General features: G+C 41.4%; 1 protein-coding gene across 6 annotated transcripts in view; it reads left to right on the top strand.

Moving 5' to 3' along the window:
* The window catches only part of LOC133549135 (CUGBP Elav-like family member 2), a 78682-nt gene that overhangs the window by 51079 nt on the left and 4316 nt on the right, over positions 1-23287 (top strand). For 2 of the 6 annotated variants that reach the window (XM_061894281.1, XM_061894284.1), the window contains exons 4-13: positions 4440-4488; positions 4908-5042; positions 5864-5943; positions 6932-7093; positions 10653-10716; positions 15931-16065; positions 17280-17408; positions 17486-17662; positions 17775-17921; positions 19768-23287. The exon at positions 19768-23287 is cut by the window's right edge and continues 4316 nt beyond it. In XM_061894281.1, the coding sequence (XP_061750265.1) occupies positions 4440-4488; positions 4908-5042; positions 5864-5943; positions 6932-7093; positions 10653-10716; positions 15931-16065; positions 17280-17408; positions 17486-17662; positions 17775-17921; positions 19768-19895 (1206 nt within the window). In that variant the 3' untranslated portion in view covers positions 19896-23287. Of the gene's footprint in view, positions 1-4439; positions 4489-4562; positions 4848-4907; positions 5043-5863; positions 5944-6931; positions 7094-10652; positions 10717-15930; positions 16066-17279; positions 17409-17485; positions 17663-17774; positions 17922-19767 lie in introns of those variants that run through there. The other 4 variants (XR_009806030.1, XM_061894283.1, XM_061894282.1 and 1 more) reach the window with 4 other exon arrangements.

Here is a 23287-nt window from a genome sequence, read left to right as displayed (position 1 = left end):
CTGCTCTCACTGCATCGGTTTGCAGCCGAGTGTGAAGCGACTGGGATGAGAATCAGTACCTCCAAGTCAGAGTCCATGGTTCTCGCCCGGAAAAGGGTGGAGTGCCATCTCCGGGTTGGGGAGGAGACCCTGCCCCAAGTGGAGGAGTTCAAGTACTTAGGAGTCTTGTTCACAGGCGGATCGATGCAGCGTCTTCAGTAATGCGTACGCTGTATCGATCCATTGTGGTGAAGGAGCTGAGCCGGAAGGCAAAGCTCTCAATTTACCGGTCGATCTACGTTCCCATCCTCACCTATGGTCATGAGCTTTGGGTTATGACCGAAAGGACAAGATCACGGGTACAAGCGCCTGAAGTGATTTTCCTCCGCCGGGCGGCGGGGCCCCCCTTTAGAGATAGGGTGAGGAGCTCAAAGTAAAGCCTCTGCTCCTCCACATCGAGAGGAGCCAGATGAGGTGGCTCGGGCATCTGGTCAGGATGCCACCCCAACGTCTCCCTAGGGAGGTGTTTAGGGCACGCCAACCGGTAGGAGGCCACGGGGAAGACCCAGGACACGTTGGAAAAACTGTCTCCCGGCTGTCCTGGGAACGCCTCGGGATACCCCGGGAAGAGCTGGACGAAGTGGCTGGGGAGAGGAAAGTCTGGGCTTCGCTGCTTTAGGCTGCTGCCCCTGCGACCCGACCTTGGATAAGCGGAAGAAGATGGATGGATGGTTCCACTACTAGCCTCTTTTGAGGGTAGAAATAACTTTTAGAGACTCAGACTTCCTATTATTGTCATTCAAATTTGAACAACAGTACAGATAAGAACAAAATTGTGTTGCATTAGTTCATGGTAGTGCAGGATAAAAGAGCAATAAGGTGCAGATATAAATAAATAGATTACTGTACGGATAAATGTCTTGCCCTTTTGCATATGCATCCACGTTAATGGATGTATGTTTTGTTGTCTTTATATTCCAGCGAGTTAATCCATTTTTGGGGGGAATTGAGGGGATTATTTTAATGCGCTCAAGAGTCTGATGGCCTGAGGGAAGAAGTTGTTACAGACCGTGGAGGTTCTGCTACGGAGGCTGCGGAACGTCTTTCTAGAGTCCAGCAGTGAAAACAGTCGTTGATGGGGGTGGGAGGAGTTTCTGCAGATTTTCTGAGCCCTGGTCAGGCAGCGGCTTTTTTGCGATCTCCTGGATAGGAGCGAGACGAGTCCTGATGATCTTTTCCGCCGTCCTCACCACTCTGTGCAGAGACTTCCAGTCTGAGGCACTGCGATGTGGCCCTCAATAAAAAGAGTTTTGACACCGCTGCTGTAAATCTTGCACACACTTAGTGCAAGGTACAAGAACTTTGACACAAACCTGTGACTGATTACTCTCCTTAATCAAGGTCCAGCCAGATTATAGGGTCAGAATTTCGTTCATTTTCAGTACAGTACTTTTTCTTCTGCAGTTTGAATTATTACCCAGTTTTAAGCCAAATACAAGTTCCTTATTGTAGCATTGTTATATTAAGTAATAGTGGTGCTTTGATCAAAATTTTGCAGAGGTTTTTTCGTGCAGACCATCTTCAAGCCGTTTTCTGGCTCCTTGTCAGAATGCGCCATTTTGTGGGCAGTCCTATTTGGTGTACGTGCTGAAGCCCCCTTCAACTTTTTACTCCACCTTGTCAGCCACGGTGTAGTTTTTTTTTTTTTTATCTAGTCTACTGACCGATATCAGTTACAACTATACACTACTTTATAGAAATGGAAACAGTGTTGGGTTTTAACAGGCATGTGCATGTACGAGCCAGTTTACCCACAACAAGAGGATAGAAGGAAAAATTAAGGAACTTCTGACTATATGAATAAAAATGGCAAACTTGCGCCACGCTCTTCAGGTAAACCTCGACTAGGGTTATACGGTATACCGGTATCAGTATGGTACCGCGATACTAATGAATCATATTCTGTACTATACCGCCTCTAAAAAGTACCGGTCCCCCAGTCTTCTCGTCGTCGTTACGTCGTGTCGTGTCATTGTTGGATTTATGAGCAGAGGAACATGTTTGACAGCGCTCACACACTGAGTACTTACAAGCAGACACAGTGTGTAGACAGAAAAGGGACAACGGACGCATTTTGGTTTAAAAAGTAACGATAAAGGTGAAGTTATAACACTGAAACGCCCTCAGGAAGAGGTGCTTTAAGACATGGCTGGCTAGCGAGCAGCTAAAATCCAGCTGCATTTTAGCTACTTCTAAATCACTATTCCTCGCCTTCATGGCGACAAAGTATTCTTACAAGTATCATCCCTGCAGGACGAGGTATAGCAAAACCTGCTTCACTACACACCAAAGCTCACTTGCGTCAAAATGTAAACAAACGGCGTCGGTGGATCTGACATCCACTGTAATGATGCCAAGTACAGGAGCGTATCTATTCAATACTACTATGATTCCGTCTATTTTTTTAGCATCACAAAATCTTTTTTCATTTTCTTTTTAAGTTCATATGTTTATAAACCCGGGAAATATTTCCCTGAACACATAAGGACTTTGAATATGACCAATGTATGATCCTGTAACGACTTGGTATCAGATTGTTACCTAAATTTGTGGTATCATCCAAAACTAATGTAAAGTATCAAACAATATAAGAATAAGTGGTTATTACATTTTCACAGAAGTGTAAATAGAACATGTTTGTCTTTTAACATGTTCTCACGGTAAATGAACAAGTAGATTAATAAATAATTTTCTACCGCTTGTCCTTAAGAATTTTGACAAATTGATAGAATGAGAAATGCCACAATATGTTACTGCATATGTAAACAGTATAATTAGGAGCCTTTGTTTACTTACTACTAAAAGACAAGTTTTCTTCTATGTTGACTATTTTATTTAAGGACAAACTTGCAATATGAAACATGTTTAATGTACTCAAGATTTTTTTGTTAAAATAAAGCCAATAATGCAATTTTTCGTGGTCCCCTTTATTTAGAAAAGTATCGAAATACATACCAAAATATTACTACCAGGACAACACTAACCTCTAAGATATATTAGAATATCCGGTGAAAAAACTAAAGCATACGTCACTATTTTCTCAAATTCCAAACAGTTCGTTTGGAGCAAGTTTGGAAGGTTTAAATAAATAATTCTGCCATGCCTCCATGGTTTAGTTTAAAATCTTTTGAAGTTACAGCAATCCCAAATACACAAATTAGTGCCAGCAGCTACGAAAACACTCCCTAGACCAGTGGTTCTCAAATGGTGGTACGCGTACCCCTGGGGGTACTTGAAGGTATGCCAAGGGGTACTTGAGATTTTTCAAAAATAGCAACAATTCAAAAAATCCTTTATTGATATGTTTATTGAATAATACTTCAACAAAATATGAATGTAAGTTCATAAACTGTGAAAAGAAATGCAACAATGCAATATTCAGTGTTGACAGCTAGATTTTTTTGTGGACATGTTCCATAAATACTGATGTTAAAGATTTATTTTTTTTGTGAAGAAATGTTTAGAATTAAGTTCATGAATCCAGATGGATCTCTATTACAATCCCACAAAGAGGACACTTTAAGTCGATGATTACTTCTATGTGTAGAAATCTTTATTTATAATTGAATCAGTAGTTATTTTTATATCTTTTTTTTTCCCCAAATAGTTCAAGAAAGACCACTACAAATGAGCAATATTTTGCACTGTTATACAATTTAATAAATCAGAAACTGATGACATAGGGCTGTATTTTACTACTTTATCTCTTTTTTTCAACCAAAAATGCTTGGCTCTGATTAGGGGGTACTTGAATTTAAAAAAAAATGTTCATAGGGGGTACATCACCGAAAAAAGGTTGAGAACCACTGCCCTAGACAAAGGAGTTTTCACGCCATGGCTCCTCCTTGGCATTATCACTAGCCATGACTACCACTTCTCTGTGTTTATGGCATGGACACATTACTATGTGTAGTGATAATGAGGCAGGCACACTTCCTGTCTCCACTGGATCGAGAAATCTGGTCCTGAATACATTTCCATCACATCCTTACTTAACTACGGTCAAAAAATAATGGGGAATTTCCATTACACGCCTTAAAAATCCCTCACAAAATCTTGCCGTTTGTCTCCAGCCACGTGAAGTTGAATTGTTAGTCAAGACGAACACGGCAGAATCAATAACCGCGCCGCAGAGAGAAATTAGATGGGATAGCAGAGAACTTGATCCTCTGCTATTAACCGAATCACTCCTAAATGTGGCGGGGGGGGATCGAGGCAGGCGATAAAGGGAGGGTGTCGGCACAGGGAAGCAGGCAGCAAGAGGCACAGAGAGACGCTCGGAGGAGTGTGAAGAGCGAGATGTGAGATAACGAGCACAAGCGCCTACGCGGTTCACAGAGGACTGTGGCCGCTTTCACGCGGACCAATTAAATAAAATGTCCCCCTTTTTCCTCCTGCAGATGCATCATCCTATCCAGATGAAACCCGCTGACAGTGAGAAAACAAGTGGTAAGTGGGCTTTTGGAATGCAATTAAAAAAAATTTTTAAAAATTGCAGCGTTACCCAGTTCAAGTAACGACAGTGCTAGATCATTTCCATACACAATCGAGGGTTAGGAGGATTAAAGGCTTTAAAAGGCGCCAAGGGAGAATGTAGCTCAGGTACGGGTTCTGGTAAAGGGTTGTGTGGGGTGGGGGGCACAAAAATGGATGATACAACATTCTCAGCCTGGAGAAGGAGATGCGGAGGAAAACAAAGCTGCAAGTTGTACAGATTTGTTCTGGCGCTGAGTAGTTGGAGGCAGAGAATGTGGCGGCGTGACAAGGTAGCGGCGGTGTGAACAAGAGAAGAAGAAGAAAAAAAAGAGGTGTGACTTTCTTTTTCTTCTCTCCCATCACGCCGTGATATTTTTTTTTTCCCTCTGCAGCGGTAGAAGACAGAAAACTCTTCATCGGGATGGTTTCAAAGAAATACGGCGAGAACGAGATCAGGATGATGTTCTCGTCTTTCGGGCAAATCGAGGAGTGCCGAATCCTGCGGGGACCGGACGGTCAAAGCAGAGGTAAGTGTCCTCTCCTCCGGCCCCCCAGGGTCACCGACGAAGCCCTTATACAGTATATACACTAGGCCCCCCCCCTCACTTCCTTTTTTTTTTGGTCATCTCAGCCCACCCCCACTCGAATCGCTTTTCCACCCACTTTGGTGTTACTGTGACACTCGGGCCCCCGTGCAGCAGACTGAAGGGCGGCCGCTGTGCCACTCGCTGCCCGGGACAATGGGCCCCCGTCGCCTTGGCAACTGCCGGCTGCCTGCGTTCGCCGGGCTCAGCTGGCAGGCGCCTCGGCTCCTCTTGTACCGCCTCCATCGCACACTTAAAGGCTGGAATTAGCCTGTTGTCGCGTCACGACAAGGCTCTCTGCCGCATTTAAAAATCTCATCAGAGAGCCGGGGGGCTGGTGTGTTGATAAAGCAGACGCAAATCTCACGTTTTTATATGCGATTTAAACCGGGCCCTTAATACCTTCCTGTAGTTTTTTTTGTATTTTTGCAGCTCTTACCACAGTCATTAATGGGTGTGTATCTGTGTGCATTATGTGTATTTTATATTTCGTGTTTTCACCATGACCACACAGTCCAGCCTCTCTGGGTGGTAGTTTGAATCTGTCAAGTCACTGTGCTCATGTGACCCGTGTTACTGTTCTGTTGTCTTTTTCTCTATGTGCTAACCAGTCAGGGTGGGTTTGTGTGCATTCTCTGTGACTGTAATGTGTTTTTTGGGGGGTTCATAACGAGTTGTCCCAACCTTTTTTTTGTCTTGTTTTTGTTTCTTCTTGTCCCTCCCTCCCCCCTCCCTCCCCTATTGTTCCCCTCCTCCTCCTACAGGCTGTGCGTTTGTCACATTTGCTACCAGGTCAATGGCACAGAATGCAATCAAAACCATGCATCACTCTCAGACTATGGAGGTACTGTATCCCTCAGCACCTATTTCTCCACCCTACCCCCCCTTACCCCCAACCCCTCACATACTCTCTGCTGCGCCCGTGTGTTTGAAAGACGAACGAGTCCAAGCAGATGCATCCTTCACCAGAGTGCAGGCAAATGGAGCGAGTTAGTAGAGGATGTCGTCATATCCAAAAATAGGTTACAGCATGGCCTTGTACATTTAAAAAGCTAAAAGAGAAGCTATTGATATCCGCTCGCCTAGTTGAAGTCTGTACCATTGCGAGTTCAAAGCGGCTACGGCCTCCATTTCCTTGTCCTCGCGTTGCCAAAAGAGCCTCGGAAGTGGGGCGGCAATAATTTGACAAAGAATAAATCGAACGCCTCCCCAGTGAAGCATCAGAGCGAGTTCAATCAGTCGACATTAAAATTAGCCCCTCCACCCCCCCTTCCCCGTAATATCGTGGCCTCCTCAGCTGCGGCGGAAGGTGCCACTGGTGCAGAAGACATTCTCCCTGTCCGGCGTGGTCCCTGTCTGCTTCTCTCAACTCAAAATACTTTGCACCGCATGCCGTTTGTCTCTCATGCGTCTGTCCGAGCAGTATGTGCCTGTTTGTGAGACTTGTACTGTAATGCACTCTCCCTGTTGTCGTCTGCTGACATATGCCTGTTGTTTTTGTTTTTTTTTCCTTTATTTTTTTTGTAATTGCTGTCTTCCATTTGTCGTTTGTGTAGTCCATTCAAATCCTTAAACGCTTCACTGTCTGCAGCATCGTCCCGTGCCCTCTCTGGAATGTGGCCTGGCTCAGCTATGCATGGCACATGTCTTCTGTGTATTAGCTTTCATACGAATGCAGCGGCCTTAAATAAACAAACAAACAAAAAACAGCCTTGAGGCATTGACAATAACACCCCCTTAACACCCCCTTTTTTATTTTTTTGCAAATTCTTTTCAATTGTTTAGTTTTGTGTTTTGCTTCCTAAATGGTTTAAGTATCACTTTCGCTGCAGGGCTGCTCCTCACCTCTGGTGGTGAAGTTTGCTGACACGCAGCGGGACAAGGAGCAACGCCGCCTGCAGCAGCAGCTTGTGCAGCAGATCCAGCATATCAACAGCGCCTCCACCTGGGGCAACCTTGCTGGCTTGGGCAACCTCACGCCTCAGTACCTAGCTGTAAGTGTCAAAACAAGAGCAGTAAATGTAGTTTCTGCAGACTTGGGCTGCACTCTGAATGAGCAGGTAGACTCTGGCACGCTTATAAGTTCAGTTTTTGTGTAGACAAGTGTTTTTATGCGGATCAAAGTATGTTCCCCTCTAGTAAGTTATAGGTGATGATCACCACCTTGCATAATAAAGGTAACTACTTAAAATAACCCCCAGCATAAAGCCCAAGCTATGATTGTTCACACACAAGAGCATCCGCCATAATAAACGCGAGTGCTGGCAGCAATCTTGCACAATAATCGCTTGTGCATGAGTAACCACACGAAGATGTGCTTACACTTAGCGGTTTATACCGGGCTTAGGCAAATTTGATATCTAAAGTCTAAAGTTTGTGTCGCCTAACGTGAGCGCTTAGATCCCTGCAAAAACACGGTAATGTAGGTTACCGCCTCGACACGTTTTGGCATTCACAATCCAACATTTCCCCTTAATTGCATTTTTCTGCTTTTTAAATTGTAAACAAAAATGTTCATGGTTACTTAAATAGTTGGTAAACGGAAAGTTTTTGTTGACGCTGTCTGTTTGGAAAAATAGTGCTGCAGATATGAACCTAGCAGAGGGCGCTGTTGTGTATTAAGATTTTTAAATCAAGCCCAACTATTTATATGGCACTTTTCTATGCACAAGCAAGTGGCAAACACTAAGTGCTGTACAAAACAAAACATTAAGAAAAACACACAGCACTATTTTCATTAACGAGGCAAAAACAAAACATGGCATGACACTGAGGATTTGAGGTAAAACACTATTTTTAAGGCATCCACACTGGAGAATACCTCAAATGAACGTGTGTGTGTGTGTGTGTGTGTGTGTGTGTGTGTGTGTGTGTGTGTGTGTGTGTGTGTGTGTGTGTGTGTGTGTGTGTGTGTGTGTGTGTGTGTGTGTGTAACATACATATATGTATGTATTTGTGTTTATGTATGTATATATGTATGTGTGTCTATACACGTGTGTGTGGGTGTGTATATATCTGTATATACAGTCAAGAAAATAAGTATTTGAACACTGCTATTTTGCAAGTTCTCCCTTTTAGAAATCATGGAGGGGTCTGAACTTTTCACGGTAGGTCCATGTCCACTTTATGAGAGATAACCTAAAAAGAAAAATCCAGAAATCACAATCTATATTTTTTTAACAATTTATTTGTGTGATACAGCTGAAAATAAGTATTTAAACACCTGTCAGCTAGAATTCCGACTCTCAAAGACCCTTTAGTCTGCCTTTAAAAGTCCTCCTCCACTCCACTGTATTATCCTGAATCAGATGCACCTGTGTGAGGGCGTTAACTGTATAAAGACACCTGTCGACCCCATACAATCACTAAGACCCAAACATTCAGCATGGCAAAGAGCTGTCCAAAGACACCAGAGACAAAATTGTACAACTCTACAACAATGGAAAGGGCTTCAGAGAAATTGCCAACAGCTTGGTGGAAAAAGGTCCACTGTTGGAGCAATCATTAGAAAATGGAAGAAGCTAAACATGACGGTCAGGTCAATCTCAATTGGAGTGGAGCCCCATGCAAGCTATCACCTCGTGGGGTCTCAATGATGCTAAGAAAGGTGAGGAATCAGCCCAGGACTACATGGCAGGACTCGGTCAATGACCTGAAAAGAGCTGGGACCACTGTTTCCATGGTCACTGTTTGTGACACAGTAAGACGTCATGGTTTGAAATCATGCATGGCACGGAAGGTTACCCTGCTTAAACCAGCACATGTTAAGGCCTGTCTTAAGTTTGACAATGACCATTTGGATGATCCAGAGGAGTCATGGGAGAAGGTTTTGTGGACAGATGAGACCAAAACCCTGTTGGTCATAATTCCACTGCACGTTTGGAGGAAGAAGAATGATGCGTACCATCCCAAGAAGACCATCCCTACTGTGAAGCATGGGGGTGGTAGCATCATGCTTTGGGGCTCTTTTTCTGCTCATGAGACAGGACGACTGTACTGTATTAAGGAGAGGGTGACTGCAGCCATGTATTGTGAGATTTTGGCCCAAAAACCCCTCCCCTCAGTCAGATTATTGAAGATGAGTCGTGGCTGGATCTTCCAACATGACAATGACTCAAAGCACACAGCCAGGAAAACCAAGAAGTGTCTTCGTAAGAACCATATCAAGGTTCTGGAGTGGCCTAGCCAGTCTACAGACCTAAATCCAATTGAAAATCTTTGGAGGGAGCTGAAAGTCTGCGTTACTCAGCGACAGCCCAGAAACCTGACTGATCTAGAGATCTGTGTGGAGAAGTGGGCGAAAATCCCTCCTGCAGTCTGTGCAAACCTTGTGAAGAACTACAGGAAACGTTTGACCTCTGTAATTGCAAACAAAGGCTACGTTGGTGTTCAAATACTTATTTTCAGCTGTATCACACGAATAAACTGTTAAAAAATCATAGATTGTGATCTCTGGATTTTTCTTTTTAGGTTATCTCTCATAAAGTGGAGATGCACCTACCGTGAACATTTCAGACCCCTCCATGATTTCTAAGTGGGAGAACTTGCAAAATAGCAGAGTGTTCAAATAGTTTTCTTCACTGTATATATATGTATATACACATATACACATATATATATGTGTGTCAATATATTTGTATATAGAGGTATGTGTATATATACACATACATACATGTGTGTGTGTGTATATACATGTATACACATATACGTGTACATGTATACACATACACATATATACACATACAGTATGTGTACATGTATTTTTAGGAAGCAGATTCTTTCAAAATATGTTGTTTTTTGTAAGTGCAATACAGTATATTGTAGGTTTTGAAATTGTTTCCTTATGTGTAAAACTAAATGTAAACAGTTGTTGTTTAGTACTGTAGATGTTTATGTATTAAGTTTAAATCTAATATTAAAAGCGGTCGTTTTTAGCACTTTTTGGTGGGTGGCATATTTTCCATTTGCATAATCCCTCACGAATAGCAGGGATCCACTGCACAATTCCAGGACCCCCCCGCATGATTGAAAGAGGTGGGTTTTGGCTTAGCACAGGGCCTAAACTGTCTTTTAATCAGCCTGATCATCCAAGCAGTTATTGTGAACGTCAGGTAGTTGATGCTATCATTCTGTCACCTTGCACTAAAGAAATCAACTGTAGCACTCGAAATAATCCGCAAAGATTGCACTCATGCGGCGGTTGTATTGTGACATGGTGGCAAACTTGTGTCCGAGTGAGCGCGGCATTCCGCGAGTGCACAGCATGCTGCAACCTGCCCATCCTAAGTGCAGGAGTGTCTGTCATGACCTCCACTTTATGGGACTCTTTTTTTTTTTTTTTTTTTTTTTTTTTTTTTCTTTCTTTCTTTCTATAATCAGTGAGCTCTTAACATGGCCGTAACATGAACAGTCAAGCTATATCTGTGCTGCTTGTGCCTTAAGTTACAGACATGCATAAAATTCAACCTTCCACACACACACACACACACATACACGCACGCATAAATCAAAAGTAAAACTAACGGTGTGTTTTTAATTACTATCCTTTCCCAGCTGCTGCAGCAGGCCACCTCGACAAGCAACCAGAGCACTTTCAATAGTATGCAGAGGCTAGGAGGTGAGTTCATTTACCTTTTTTGGCTGAGATGAATTTCCATTAGGATAAACCGGCCTTGTTCTACCTCCGCCCGCCTGGTTTCTTCATTTCAACACATTCAAATAAGGATGGAAGTTGTTTTGAGGTTCCAGTGTTTTTTTTTTTGTGAAAATGTGTTTAATTAAATACTGCAACTTTTCTTATTTAAATAAATGGGATAAAATATGGGCTTCACGGTGGCAGAGGGGTTAGTGCGTCTGTCTCACAATACGAAGTTCCTGCAGTCCTGGGTTCAAATCCAGGCTCGGGATCTTTCTGTGTGGAGTTTGCATGTTCTCCCCGTGAATGCGTGGGTTCCCTCCAGGTACTCTGGCTTCCTCCCACCTCCAAAGACATGCACCTGGGGATAGGTTGATTGGCAACACTAAATTGGCCCTAGTGTGTGAATGAGAGTGTGAATGTTGTCTGTCTATCTGTGTTGGCCCTGCGATGAGGTGGCGACTTGTCCAGGGTGTACCCCGCCTTCCGCCCGATTGTAGCTGAGATAGGCGCCAGCGCCCCCCGCGACCCCGAAAGGGAATAAGCGGTAGAAAATGGATGGATGGATGGATAAAAAACATTTTTTTACATATTTTTTGGAGCATTTATTGTGCAAACATGTATTTATACATATTGTGGTAGCCATTTTTGTCTTATTTACTGTATATTTCTCTAGTCCTTCATATATTAAGTTAAATTATTTATTTGTTGAAAGGGGGCCATTAAAGCTTACTACGCTGCTGCACTTTAATGTTGGTCATTGTGGTGTTGCTTGAGGAATGCTTGGGCCTACTGTGTTACTCTACGATAATTTTGCTTTGTATGGTTGTGGCAGCCACTTTCTTATTTATATTTCTTTAGTACTTCATATAGTATGTTAAATTTTTATTTTTAATCACCATGAAAATGTTTTGGCATATTGCAAAATTAATTTATTGAATTAGGAACCGTTATTTACATTCTGTGTACCGTATTTTTCGGAGTATAAGTCGCACCGGCCGAAAATGCATAATAAAGAAGGGAAAAACATATATGTCACACTGGAGTATAAGTCACATTTTTTGGGGAAATTAATTTGATAAAATCCAACACCACGAATAGATATTTGAAACGCACTTTAAAATAAATAAAGAATAGTGAACAACAGGCTGAATAAGTGTACGTTATATGACACATAAATAACCAATGGAGAACGTGCCTGGTATGTTAACTTAACATATTATAGTAAGAGTCATTCAAATAACTATGTATAACATATAGAACATGTTATACGTTTACCAAACATGTTATCTGTCACTCCTAATCGATAAATCCCATGAAATCTTCTTCCTCAATGTCGCTTCTAAATAACTCTGGCAACTCCAAAGGTATGCGCCGCTCCCTCTTGTCGTTTTTTTGCTGCATATTTCACTACGTCCAGCTTGTAATCTGCAGTACATGATTTCCTTTTCAGTGCCCTTTTTGTTCAGCCCTTCTCAGTTTTTATAAGTTACCGCCAGTGATGAAATGATCCATTTTAATAGCTACGGCAGTACCATATAGCAGTTAGCATTCCATGACCCACAATGCACTTCTGCCATGACCCTCCCCCGCCGAATTCTTATTGGTTGACGTGTGTGACGATTGCTGACATTTTGTTCGTCTCTTCCACGAATGCGATAAATAATATTTGATATTTTACGGTAATGTGTTAATTTCACACATAAGTCGCTCTGGAGTATATGTCGCAACCCGGGCCAAACTATGAAAAAAAACTGACTCATAGTCCAAAAAATACGGTGTATATATATATATAATTTATACACACATACACATTGGCCCCCAAGACACATTTTTTTCTCACAATGTGGCCCCGATGTAAACGGTACACTTCAAGTGCGTAGCAGAAAAATAAATAAAAGTATCTGTTTGCATTTCCTGACCACAAAGGTATAGGCTTCAGCCTATACCCATATACGACAGCCATCAGACTGTATAATGCATATGTCCCTCTTGACTGCACTTAAATGTAGAATATATGTAGAAAATATTTATATCATTCATATATTATACATATAATATATGTTATATATTATTTAAAAGCTATTACTGTCTATTGTGAGCGAACTGTGGTGCTGAATTTCCCCCAGGGATCAATAAAGTCCTTTCTATTTTATTCTATTATGCTTTCCCTTTCCTCCTTCACTTTGTACATGTCAAATAGAGAAAAGAAAACAAACAAACAAAAAAAAAACAATCAAGAAAACAAGCTTGAGATAAAGAAACCCAAGAAAGGATTATTAATATTATTTAAAAAGCTATGATTTTGACAAGCTCATTGATTGAACTGCACATCCTCAGTTCTTTTTCGTTAAAAGTCAAAGTACCAATGATTGTCACACACACTAGGAGTGGCGAAATTTGTCCTCTGCATTTGACCCATCACCCTCGTTCACCCCCTGGGAAGTGAGGGGGGCAGTGGGCAGTAGCGGTGACCGCGCCCGGGAATCATTTTTGGTGATTTAACCCCCAATTCCAACCCTTGATGCTGAGTGCCAAGCAGGGAGGTAATGGGTCCCATTTTTATAGTCTTTGGTATGACTCGGCGGGGGTTTGAACTCACAACCTACCGATCTCAGGGCGGACACACTAACCACTAGGCCACTGAGTAGGTATTTCCACAGGATTACCCCCTTTCACGGATGCACAATGTTCTCTGGAGGTAGTTCTTGCCCATGTTGTTTGATATATCCAGTGTCTTTGGTCACATACAGCTTCTGAAGACATTGTGGAAGTAGATTGTAGTGAGCTTTGAACACAACCAGTAGAGTTTGAAGATCAGCTGTGTGTTTGTTTAAAACCTAGAAAATCGTGGAAACATATCCAGTTGTGGTCAAAAGTTTACATACACTTATAAAGAACATAATGTCATAGCTGTCTTGAGTTTCAAATATTTTCTACAACTCTTATTTTTTTGTGACAAAGTGATTGGAGCACATACTTGTTGGTCAAAAAAACATTCATGAAGTTTGGTTCTTTTTATGAAATTATTATGGGTCTACTGAAAATGTGACCAACTCTGCTGGGTCAAAAGTATACATACAGCAATGTTAATGTTTGCTTACATGTCCCTTGGCAAGTTTCACTGCAATAAGGCACTTTTGGTAGCCATCCACAAGCTTCTGGTGGAATTTTTGACCACTCCTCTTGACAAAATTGGTGCAGTTCAGCTAAATTGTGTTGGTTTTCTGACATGGATTTCTTTCTTCAGCATTGTCCACATGTTTAAGTCAGGACTTTGGGAAGGTCATTCTAAAACTTTAATTCTAGCCTGATTTGGCCTTTCCTTTACCACTTTTGATGTGTGTTTGGGGTCATTGTCCTGTTGGAACACCCAACTGCGCCCAAGACCCAACCTCTGGGCTGATGATTTTAGGTCAGTGGTTCTTAACCTTGTTGGAGGTAGCGAACCCCAACAGTTTCTTATACGCATTCACAGAACCCTTCTTTAGTAAAAAATATATATATATTTTTTTTTTCTAAATTCAAGATAGTTATGTTTTTGGTAACACTTTGTTATGGGGAACATATTTTAAGTAACAACGACTTAATTTAGAGTTATTTGGACACTCGGGGAACATATTTTAAGTAACAAAGACTTAATTTAGAGTTATTTGGACAATGGGGGAACATATTCTACATAACAAAGACTTAATTTAGAGTTATTTGGACTCTATGGGAACATTTTCTAAGTAACAAAGACTTAATTTAAAGTTTTTGGACAATATGAGAACATTTTCTAAGTAACAAAGACTTAATTTAGAGTAATTTGGACACTAGGGGAACATATAAGTAACAGACTTAATTTAGAGTTATTTGGGCACTAGGGGAACATATTCTAAGTAACAAAGACTTAATTTACAGTAATTTGGACACTAGGGGAACATATTCTAAGTAACAAAGACTCTTTTTGGGTTTTTTGGACATTAAGGGAACATATTCTAAGTAATAAAGACTTAATTTTGAGTTATTTGGTTAGGGTTATAATGAGGCCATGATGAATAAGGCATTATTAAGTACTTAATAATGACTCGTTAAGATCCAACATGTTACTAATTTGCATGTTAATAAGCAACTAATTCATGCTGAATATGTTCCCCGTACTGAAGTGTTAGCATGTATTTTTTTACTGGTGCACAAAATGAACTGTGCATGAACATCATCTTGTTCAAACAACAAAACCAACACAGTGCATAAACGCACAACAAATTACACACCTGCAAATCAGTCAGCTGTTGCCGGATCCGTAAAACGCAAATAGGGGAGAAGTTTGTATTTACACAATGAGTTGGATGTGTTTGGACCTCCGCCGAACCCCTGAGGCCGACTCACCGAATCCCTAGGGTTCGATCGAACCCAGGTTAAGGACCACTGTTTTAGATTGTCCTGAAGAATTTGGAGATAATCCTCCTTTTTCATCGTCCTATTTACTCTCTGTAAAGCACCAGTTCTATTGGCAGCAACACAGGCCCAGAGCATAATACTACCACCACCATGCTTGACAGTAGGGTGGTGTTCCTGTGAATTAAAGGCCTCACCTTTTCTCCTCCAAACATATTGCTGAGTATTGTGGCTAAACAGTTCAATTTTTGTTCACCTGACCACAGAACTTTCCTCCAGAAAGGTCTTATCTTTTTCCATGTGATGTCAGATGAAACAAAACTTGAGCTGTTTGGCCACATAATGTGTGGACAATGCTGAAGAAACAAGTCTGTGTCAGAAAACCAACACATTTAGCTTAACTGCACCAATTTTGTAAAAAGTGGTCAAAAGCTCAACTTGCCAGGAGCTTCTGGATGGCTACCAAAAGTGCCTTATTGCAGTGAAACTTGCCAAGGGACATGTAACCAAATATTAACATTGCTGTATGTATAAGTTTGACCTAGCACATTTGGTCACATTTTCAGTAGACTCATAATAAATTCTTCATTGTGACTATCAACATGTGAAACATATGGTGTGAAGGAGTGATCAGTAATAGTCATGTAGAAGGGGTAAGATCTGATCAGCTTTCCTTCTCCCTACTCCTTTTTAGACATGTTGACTTGAGTGTAATTGCGATGGTCAATATATCATCAGCATGTCCTAACAAAAACACCTTTTAGTAGGTGAAATAATGTGTAGACTGCCGTCAATATGAGTTGTGTCCCTTTCTAGGGGTGAATCAGCTTCAGCTTCAGAACCTGGCGACGTTGGCCGCTGCAGCCGCCGCAGCCCAGAGTACTGGCAACCCGACCTCTGCCAGCGGGTTGTCAGCCAGCAGCAGCGCCCTGGGAGCACTGGCCTGTCAAGGTATTTTTAAGAATTGACTAATTGGCGGTCGTTGACCAACACCACAAACATCTGCCACAAGACATTAAACTGTAAGCCTGCCACCTCTGACTCTTTAGCGCAGCCCTAATGGCTCCCTGGAGCTTTTTATAAAATGTATGAAAATAAAAAAAGATAAGGGAAAAAGTATATTTTTGTTTTTAATAGGTTTTCTGTAGGAGGACAATGTGACACAAACCTCCCGAATTGTTAGAAATCCCACTGTTTACATTAAACATGATTCTCTGTTGAGAGAATTTGGCAAGCGCCGCTTTGGCCGACTAATTTTGGTGGTGCTTGAACTCACCATAGATTGTTTACATGTATAACGTTCTTCAACGATGCCAGAGAGACATTTTATGCCACTCCTTGTCTCATTTCGTGCACCAAATGTTTTATACTGTACGTGAATGCACAAAGGTGCGCTTTGTTGACTTATTTGGAGTGCTTATAAAGAATATTTGGTTAGTGCATGATTGCAAGCTAATCGACTCAAACATGCTATTTAGGCTAGCTTTATGTACATATTGCATCATTATTCCTCGCTTGTATAGTTGAGCTCATTTCATTTATGTCCAGTGTGTATTTATTTTATATCTGCATTTCTCCTGACACATTATCTGTATGTAATATTTCCTACATTTCATGCCGTTATAGACCACCGCAAACGTAACCCAGCTTCCATAGATTGTTATAAATCCGATCAAAGAAGGCTTGGACAAACACATCTATACCTTTTACCCAATCTAAGCCAGTAATTTAGAGTATTTCTCTCACCCCCTTAGAAGCCTGTTTTACTTATGTTATCCAATGTTGTAAAAATGGGTAGAATAAATATTACATTTTGAAATTTCAGTCAAAGATGTGTGTCAGTCCGCGACAGTCATTCTGATAGTAGGCTAATACAGACATGTGTTGACTTCATTATATCACCTATAGAAGGCTTTTAATTGTTTGTGGCTCCAAACTGATGTTTTTTTTTGTGTATTTTTGGTCCAATTTGGCTCTTTCAACATTTTGGGTTGCCGACTTCTTCACTAAACATTCACTGATGTTGTACTTGCACCTCATTGGTTTTTACAAACCATAAAAATTGGTAAGTCTTCATGATGAGGTAGCTATCCATGTTGAGTGCCCAAGGAGGCATCACCCTCCCCCCTTCTCACTCCATATGTCCCGTTTTTGTCCCTCACCAGCCGGTTCGACAGCAGGCTCCAGCGCCGGTGCCGCCATGAACACGCTGGCATCTCTGGGCACTCTGCAGGGTCTAACCGGGGCCTCTGTCGGCCTCAACAGCCTTAACGCTCTCACCAGCGGCGTCGGTGGTAAGAGCGTCCCTCGCCGTATCGTCGGTTCGTGCCTCCCGAAGATCTGAAAGGAAGGCGTATTTTGTTTTTTGCAGGAATGGGGGCCATGAACGGAGGCCTGGGCGCCTCGATGGCCAACGGCTCAGCGGCCAGTTCCATGGACGCGCTGACCCAGGCCTACTCAGGGATGCAGCAGTACACGGCCTCGGGCCTGCCCTCCCTCTATGGACAGTCACTTCTGCAGCAGAGCATCGCTGGAAGCCAGAAGGAAGGTGAGCACACACACACACACATGCTCTTATTTTTTTTTTTTTGGGGGGGGATAAAGAATCTGTGTCGACTGTATCTAACTAAAGATTCTGGAATCTCTTTTCCCAAATCAAGTGGGGCCAGAGGGTGCCAACCTTTTCATCTACCACCTGCCGCAGGAGTTTGGGGACCAGGACCTTCTGCAGATGTTCATGCCCTTTGGGAACGTGGTGTCTGCCAAAGTGTTCATAGACAAACAGACCAATCTGAGCAAGTGCTTTGGTGAGTAACGCTGGTGCTTGACCGCCCCCTAGTGGACACTGGTTGTCTTTGACAGAGTAATAAGAATCCTCTTTTGACTTAGCTTGTGATTTTGTTTTGAAGAGAATAGAGGTAGCAACAAAAAGCTATTATACTAGTTTTTTTAAATGAAGAGGAATTTATGAATTTATCTTTAGTTCATTAATTGTTATCCCTCTGTAATTACTGAATGCCGTATTTTTGGGACTATAGGTCGCATTTTTTTTTCATAGTTTGGCTGCCAGGGGTGCGACTTATACTCAGGAGCGACTTATGTGTGAAATTATTAACACATTACCGTAAAATATCAAGTAATATCATTTCGCTAATTCACGTAAGAGACTAGAGTAATAGGATTTCATGGGATTTATCGATTAGGAGTGACAGACTGTTTGGTAAAGATATAGCATGTTCTATATGTTATAGTTATTTGAATGACTCTTACCATAATATGTTACATTAACATACCAGGCACGTTCTCAGTTGGTTATTTATGCCTCATATAACGTGCACTTATTCAGCCTGTTGTTCACTATTCTTTATTTTAAATTGCCTTTCAAATGTCTATTCTTGGTGTTGGGTTTTATCAATAAATTTCCCCAAAAGATGGGACTTATACTCCAGTGCGACTTATACTCCGAAAAATGCTGTATTTCTCTTTGGCCCGGTGCCATTTTTTTTAATGAGGTTGAACCATTATTCCCATAAAAAATATGAGAAATAAGAAATGGTCAGCTCCAAACTGTCACTGCCATTATAAAACTAAGTGAACATACCTATGTAGGTTTTTAATAATAAACAAAACATTCCCTAATGTTGCAAATCACATTGAATTATAAACATAATATACATTTTAGAAAAAGGCAAAAAGATTTTGTGACGATTTGTTGGGAATTAATTATTCCTCCATTTGTTACCAGATTCGCACTTTCTCTCTCTCTCTCGTATTACCACTCGCAACGCACCGTTGATATCACAGCTAATGTTACCCATGTAGCTACTTCTCTGCGTGTGACGTATATAAGAAGGTGCGCTTGTTTATGTCTCTGTGAGAAGGAGAGACCAGAGTGGGAAACGCATGTACCTTATTTTTCGGAGTGTAAGTCGCACCTACCGAAAATGCATAATAAAGAAGGGAAAAAAAATAAGTTGCACTGGAGTATAAGTTGCATTTTTGGGGGAAATTTATTTGATAAAACCAACACTAAGAATCGACATTTAAAAGGCAATTTAAAATATGTAAAAATAGCGAGCAACAGGCTGAATAAGTGTACGTTATATGAGGCATAAATAACCAACTGAGAAGGTGCCTGGTATGTTAACGTAACATATAATGGTAAGAGTCATTCAAATAACTATAACATATAGAACATGCTATACCTTTACCAAACAATCTGTCACTCCTAATCGCTAAATCCCATTAAATCTTATACGTCTTGTCTCTTATGAGCTAAATAATAGTATTTGATATTTTACGGTAATGTGTTAATAATTTCACACAAGTCGCCCCTGAGTATAAGTCGCACCCCTGGCCAAACTATGAAAAAAATTGCGACATATAGTCCAAAAAATACGGTAGTGTAATGCCTGCAGCTAAAAGCAACTGTGTGAGAACGTATACTCGAATATCACGATATTGTCATTTTCTATATCGCACAGAGACAAACCCGCGATATCGCCCAGCCCTAGTCTGAGTATTGTCCCTTGTGAAGATAACAGTCATAAAAACGGTTGCGGACATGTGAAGAGTTTGCGAGAAAAACGTGAATAGGAAAAGCTTTTTGGAAGAGGGGACTTTTCTTCTGACTTTGTCCCTCCGTGTCCTCAGGGTTTGTCAGCTATGACAATCCTGTGTCGGCGCAGGCTGCCATCCAGGCCATGAACGGCTTCCAGATCGGAATGAAGCGGCTGAAGGTTCAGCTGAAGCGTTCCAAGAACGACAGCAAGCCCTACTGATCCGAGTCCCGATCCCCCCCCCCTCCCCACTTCCTCCCCAGCTCTAATGCTAGCAATGCTAGGGTAAGTTCGGCCAGAGACTCACTCGGGGAGAAAGGGTGGAGGAGGAGGTGGGGGGAAGAAGGAGCCTTTTCCTTAAAAAAAAAAAAAAGTTTGCAATGATCTTTTCACATCTACTGTATTTCATTCCTGCTGTTTTATCATGTCATAGTTAAATATTTTAATGTATATTTATTTATGACTATCACTGGAGTCACGGGAGGTAGCGCTCTTTTTAATTGTTTTTACCCATGCCTTTCTCATTGCTTAAGTTTTAGACGGGTTGACTAAGGATCACTTGGGTTTAAAGGGCCAAAACCACGGCAATTGTGCGCTTTTTTTTTTTTTTTGCATATGGCCTCATCGCTCCTTCTTATCGTCTATCTGAGCCATGTGATGCTAGGCTCTCTCTCTCTCTGTATTAACACCCTCCTGCAGTCATTCCATCCATCAGGGCTCCAGATGGATCTTTAGGTGCCAAGTACATGCATGTCGGGAGTCCATTTTGTCAAGTTTGTGTATTGTTTTTGTGTGTCGGCAGAGGAGATCAGGGAGGAGGTCAATGTCTTTATCGTACTGTGTCAGGGGTGTCCAAAGTCCGGCCCCAGGCCAAATTTCATTGGGCTGAGGCACAACTTGGAGGATGAGGGTCACACTGAAAAGAAAACGTAATCAAAAGGTGATGTGATTAAATATTAAGTATAAAAAGTAATGGCTTGTTAAGTCAATTTATTTAAAAATTAAATATTTGGGAGAAAATTATAACACATTCAGTTAAGTATTACTGAGATAAGAGTTGTGTGTTATAAGTTGAAGAAAAATAAATGGTATTGACTTTACAACATCCGGCGTAAGTCAATAATGACTCCAACCTAATGATTTGCCTGCGGCTTTATTCGAAAACCGTTCCAACACTTCCTGTTCCGCCCTTTTCAACAATACTCCTTTCACCATAAGAGTTTGTGCTTACTAAGTGAACAATAATAAAAAGTACACAAATTAGTCCATATCTTAACGTGTGACTCTTGGCAACACAATCCAATCCACTTTGTTTATAAAACACATTAAAAAATGTTTTCCCAAAGTGCTGCACAACAATATTCAAATATTATCCTCAGCTCCTCCACCAATGACTGAATAAAAACAAAAAATAAATATAAAAATATGATTTTAAAGGGTAAAACCAATTAAAACCGTAAATAGAAATCCACATTTGAAAAAAAAACAGGACAATAGAGTACCACACAACTCGCATAGTGTTAAAAGCCAAAGAATAAAAAGTGGGTCTTAAGACGAGACCTAAAACACTCCACTGGGGGAGCAATTTAAACATGGAGGAGTAGAATGTTTCAGAGCTTAGGGCCGATCACAGGTTTTAACTCTGGTCTTGGGCACCACGAGCTGGAGCTGGCCCTCGGACCTCAGAGCGCACATTTCAATTAAGAGTCCAATTCTTCAGGTGATTCAGAACCGATTGTTGGTTAAACACGATATGTTATTTAACTTTGATGGTGTACCGAGGTGGAGAATTGTCTTTTGGCTGACCAACGGCACCAAAATACAAACAGTGTCAGTTATTTAATAAAACAAAACATAATAGACACAATAGGAACAGAGGTTGGGTACAAATTGGAATAAATGTAAAGTATAACATTTTCAAAATGAATCGTATTGGTTGCAGAGATTGCCTTAAAACATATTTTTTTTTATTGATTTTTGGACATTTTTAATCTAAAGAATTAGGAGTTACATTTTGGATGGAAATCGATGTATTTCTCTTGGTCGCTACATGTATTTCCCAGGCCATAGGGCGCACAGGATTATAAGGCACACTGCTGATGAATGGTCTATTTTTTTAAAATCTTTTTTTCATATAAAAGGCGCACCGGATTATATATGACCATTAAATAACATGTAATGGTGGTTCTTTGGTCAAAATGTTGCATAGATTATGTCTTACAGACTATCTTCGAGCCGCTTTCGGGATGAGGCATTTTGTGGGCGGTGTTATTTACGTTTGGCTCACTTTCGGCAGCGTCTTCTCCCCGTCATCTTTGTTGTAGCGGTGTGGCATGCAAGGACGGGAATGGAAGAAGTGTCAAAAGATGGCGCTAACTGTTTTAATTACATCCAGACTTTACATCAATCAATAACGGAGCAGCATCTCCTCACCACCAGAAATGTGTCCCGCGAAAAACCGTCCAAGCGGAACTCTCCAATAACTAAAGTTCCTTGGGTGAATAATGTAAACTCACTAAACCGGTATGTTTTAGCGCGTTCATGGCGAGTTTACCGGCAGATATAAGTAACAACTTTACGCTACTTTTCTATCAGAAATGGCAACAGTGGAGGATAAATGTCCCATAACAAGAAGATAGAGAAAAAGGTTACGGACTACTGTGTCTCCACGTACTACAAAGGCGGACGCATGCAATTTTTCAATATTTATCCAGATCCCAAATACAGATCAGCAGGTACCAGAAGGTAAAAGTTTCTTTTGCATAATATTGCGATACAAAACGCCAGATAATGTCTTACTTTATACACACACACCATAATAATACTCGTATGTTGAAGCACATCAAGCGGTGCTTACCAAAGTCGTACTAGAACATTTTGATAGATTTTTGAGCGCCGTGTGTAATGTTCTATATTCTCAATGGAACATTTAACTTGAGACATATTGCCATCATAGTGTAGCCTACACTTATCTCTTAAGTTTGACTGCCACCTACTGGTCACACTTATCATTACAGCATGTACCAAAATAAAACAGCTTCGAGGTGGGTAAGCTCAACCAAACGTATTCCTTACATAAGGCGCACTGTTGAGTTTTGAGGGGGGGAAAGGATATTAAGTGCGCCTTCTAGTCCGGAAAGTAGGGTATTTTGGATAGTTTAATATGTTTATTCAATCTAAGTGGGGCTCCCCTTCATCCTTGTGTTTTGCAAGCCCTCATCGGACAAAGTTTGGACCCCCCTGCTTTATGTGGTGATTGTTTTTGTGCCTCATGGCTTTTAAAGGATTCTTGTGCCGTGCTCCTAACTTTCTCCTCTCTCTCTCTCTCTCTCTTCTTTTGTCCTCTATCTCTTCTGTGTTTTTGTCCCTATTTTTTAGAACAAATCTCCATGCCTGTTTGCTCATCATTAGCCTAGCATGTCTTCATGGTGTTGACAGCCAAGCCACACTCTCCTGGCCTCATCATCACCACCATTGTGTCTGTGATGTCTCTCTTAAGCTCCCCCCCCCCCCCCCCCCCCCAAAAAAAACCACTCTTGACCAATACCTGGCCACCCACTGATCTTTGACCTTAGCTCAACCTGACTTGTTTTTTTTTTTTCTCCTGCATGCGT

The sequence above is a fragment of the Nerophis ophidion genome, linkage group LG03 (assembly GCF_033978795.1).
Source record: "Nerophis ophidion isolate RoL-2023_Sa linkage group LG03, RoL_Noph_v1.0, whole genome shotgun sequence".
In the NCBI taxonomy this organism is placed as follows: Eukaryota; Metazoa; Chordata; class Actinopteri; order Syngnathiformes; family Syngnathidae; genus Nerophis; species Nerophis ophidion.
The sequence above is the reverse complement of the archived record's forward strand: the minus strand, read 5'-3'. Positions and strand labels throughout refer to the sequence as shown.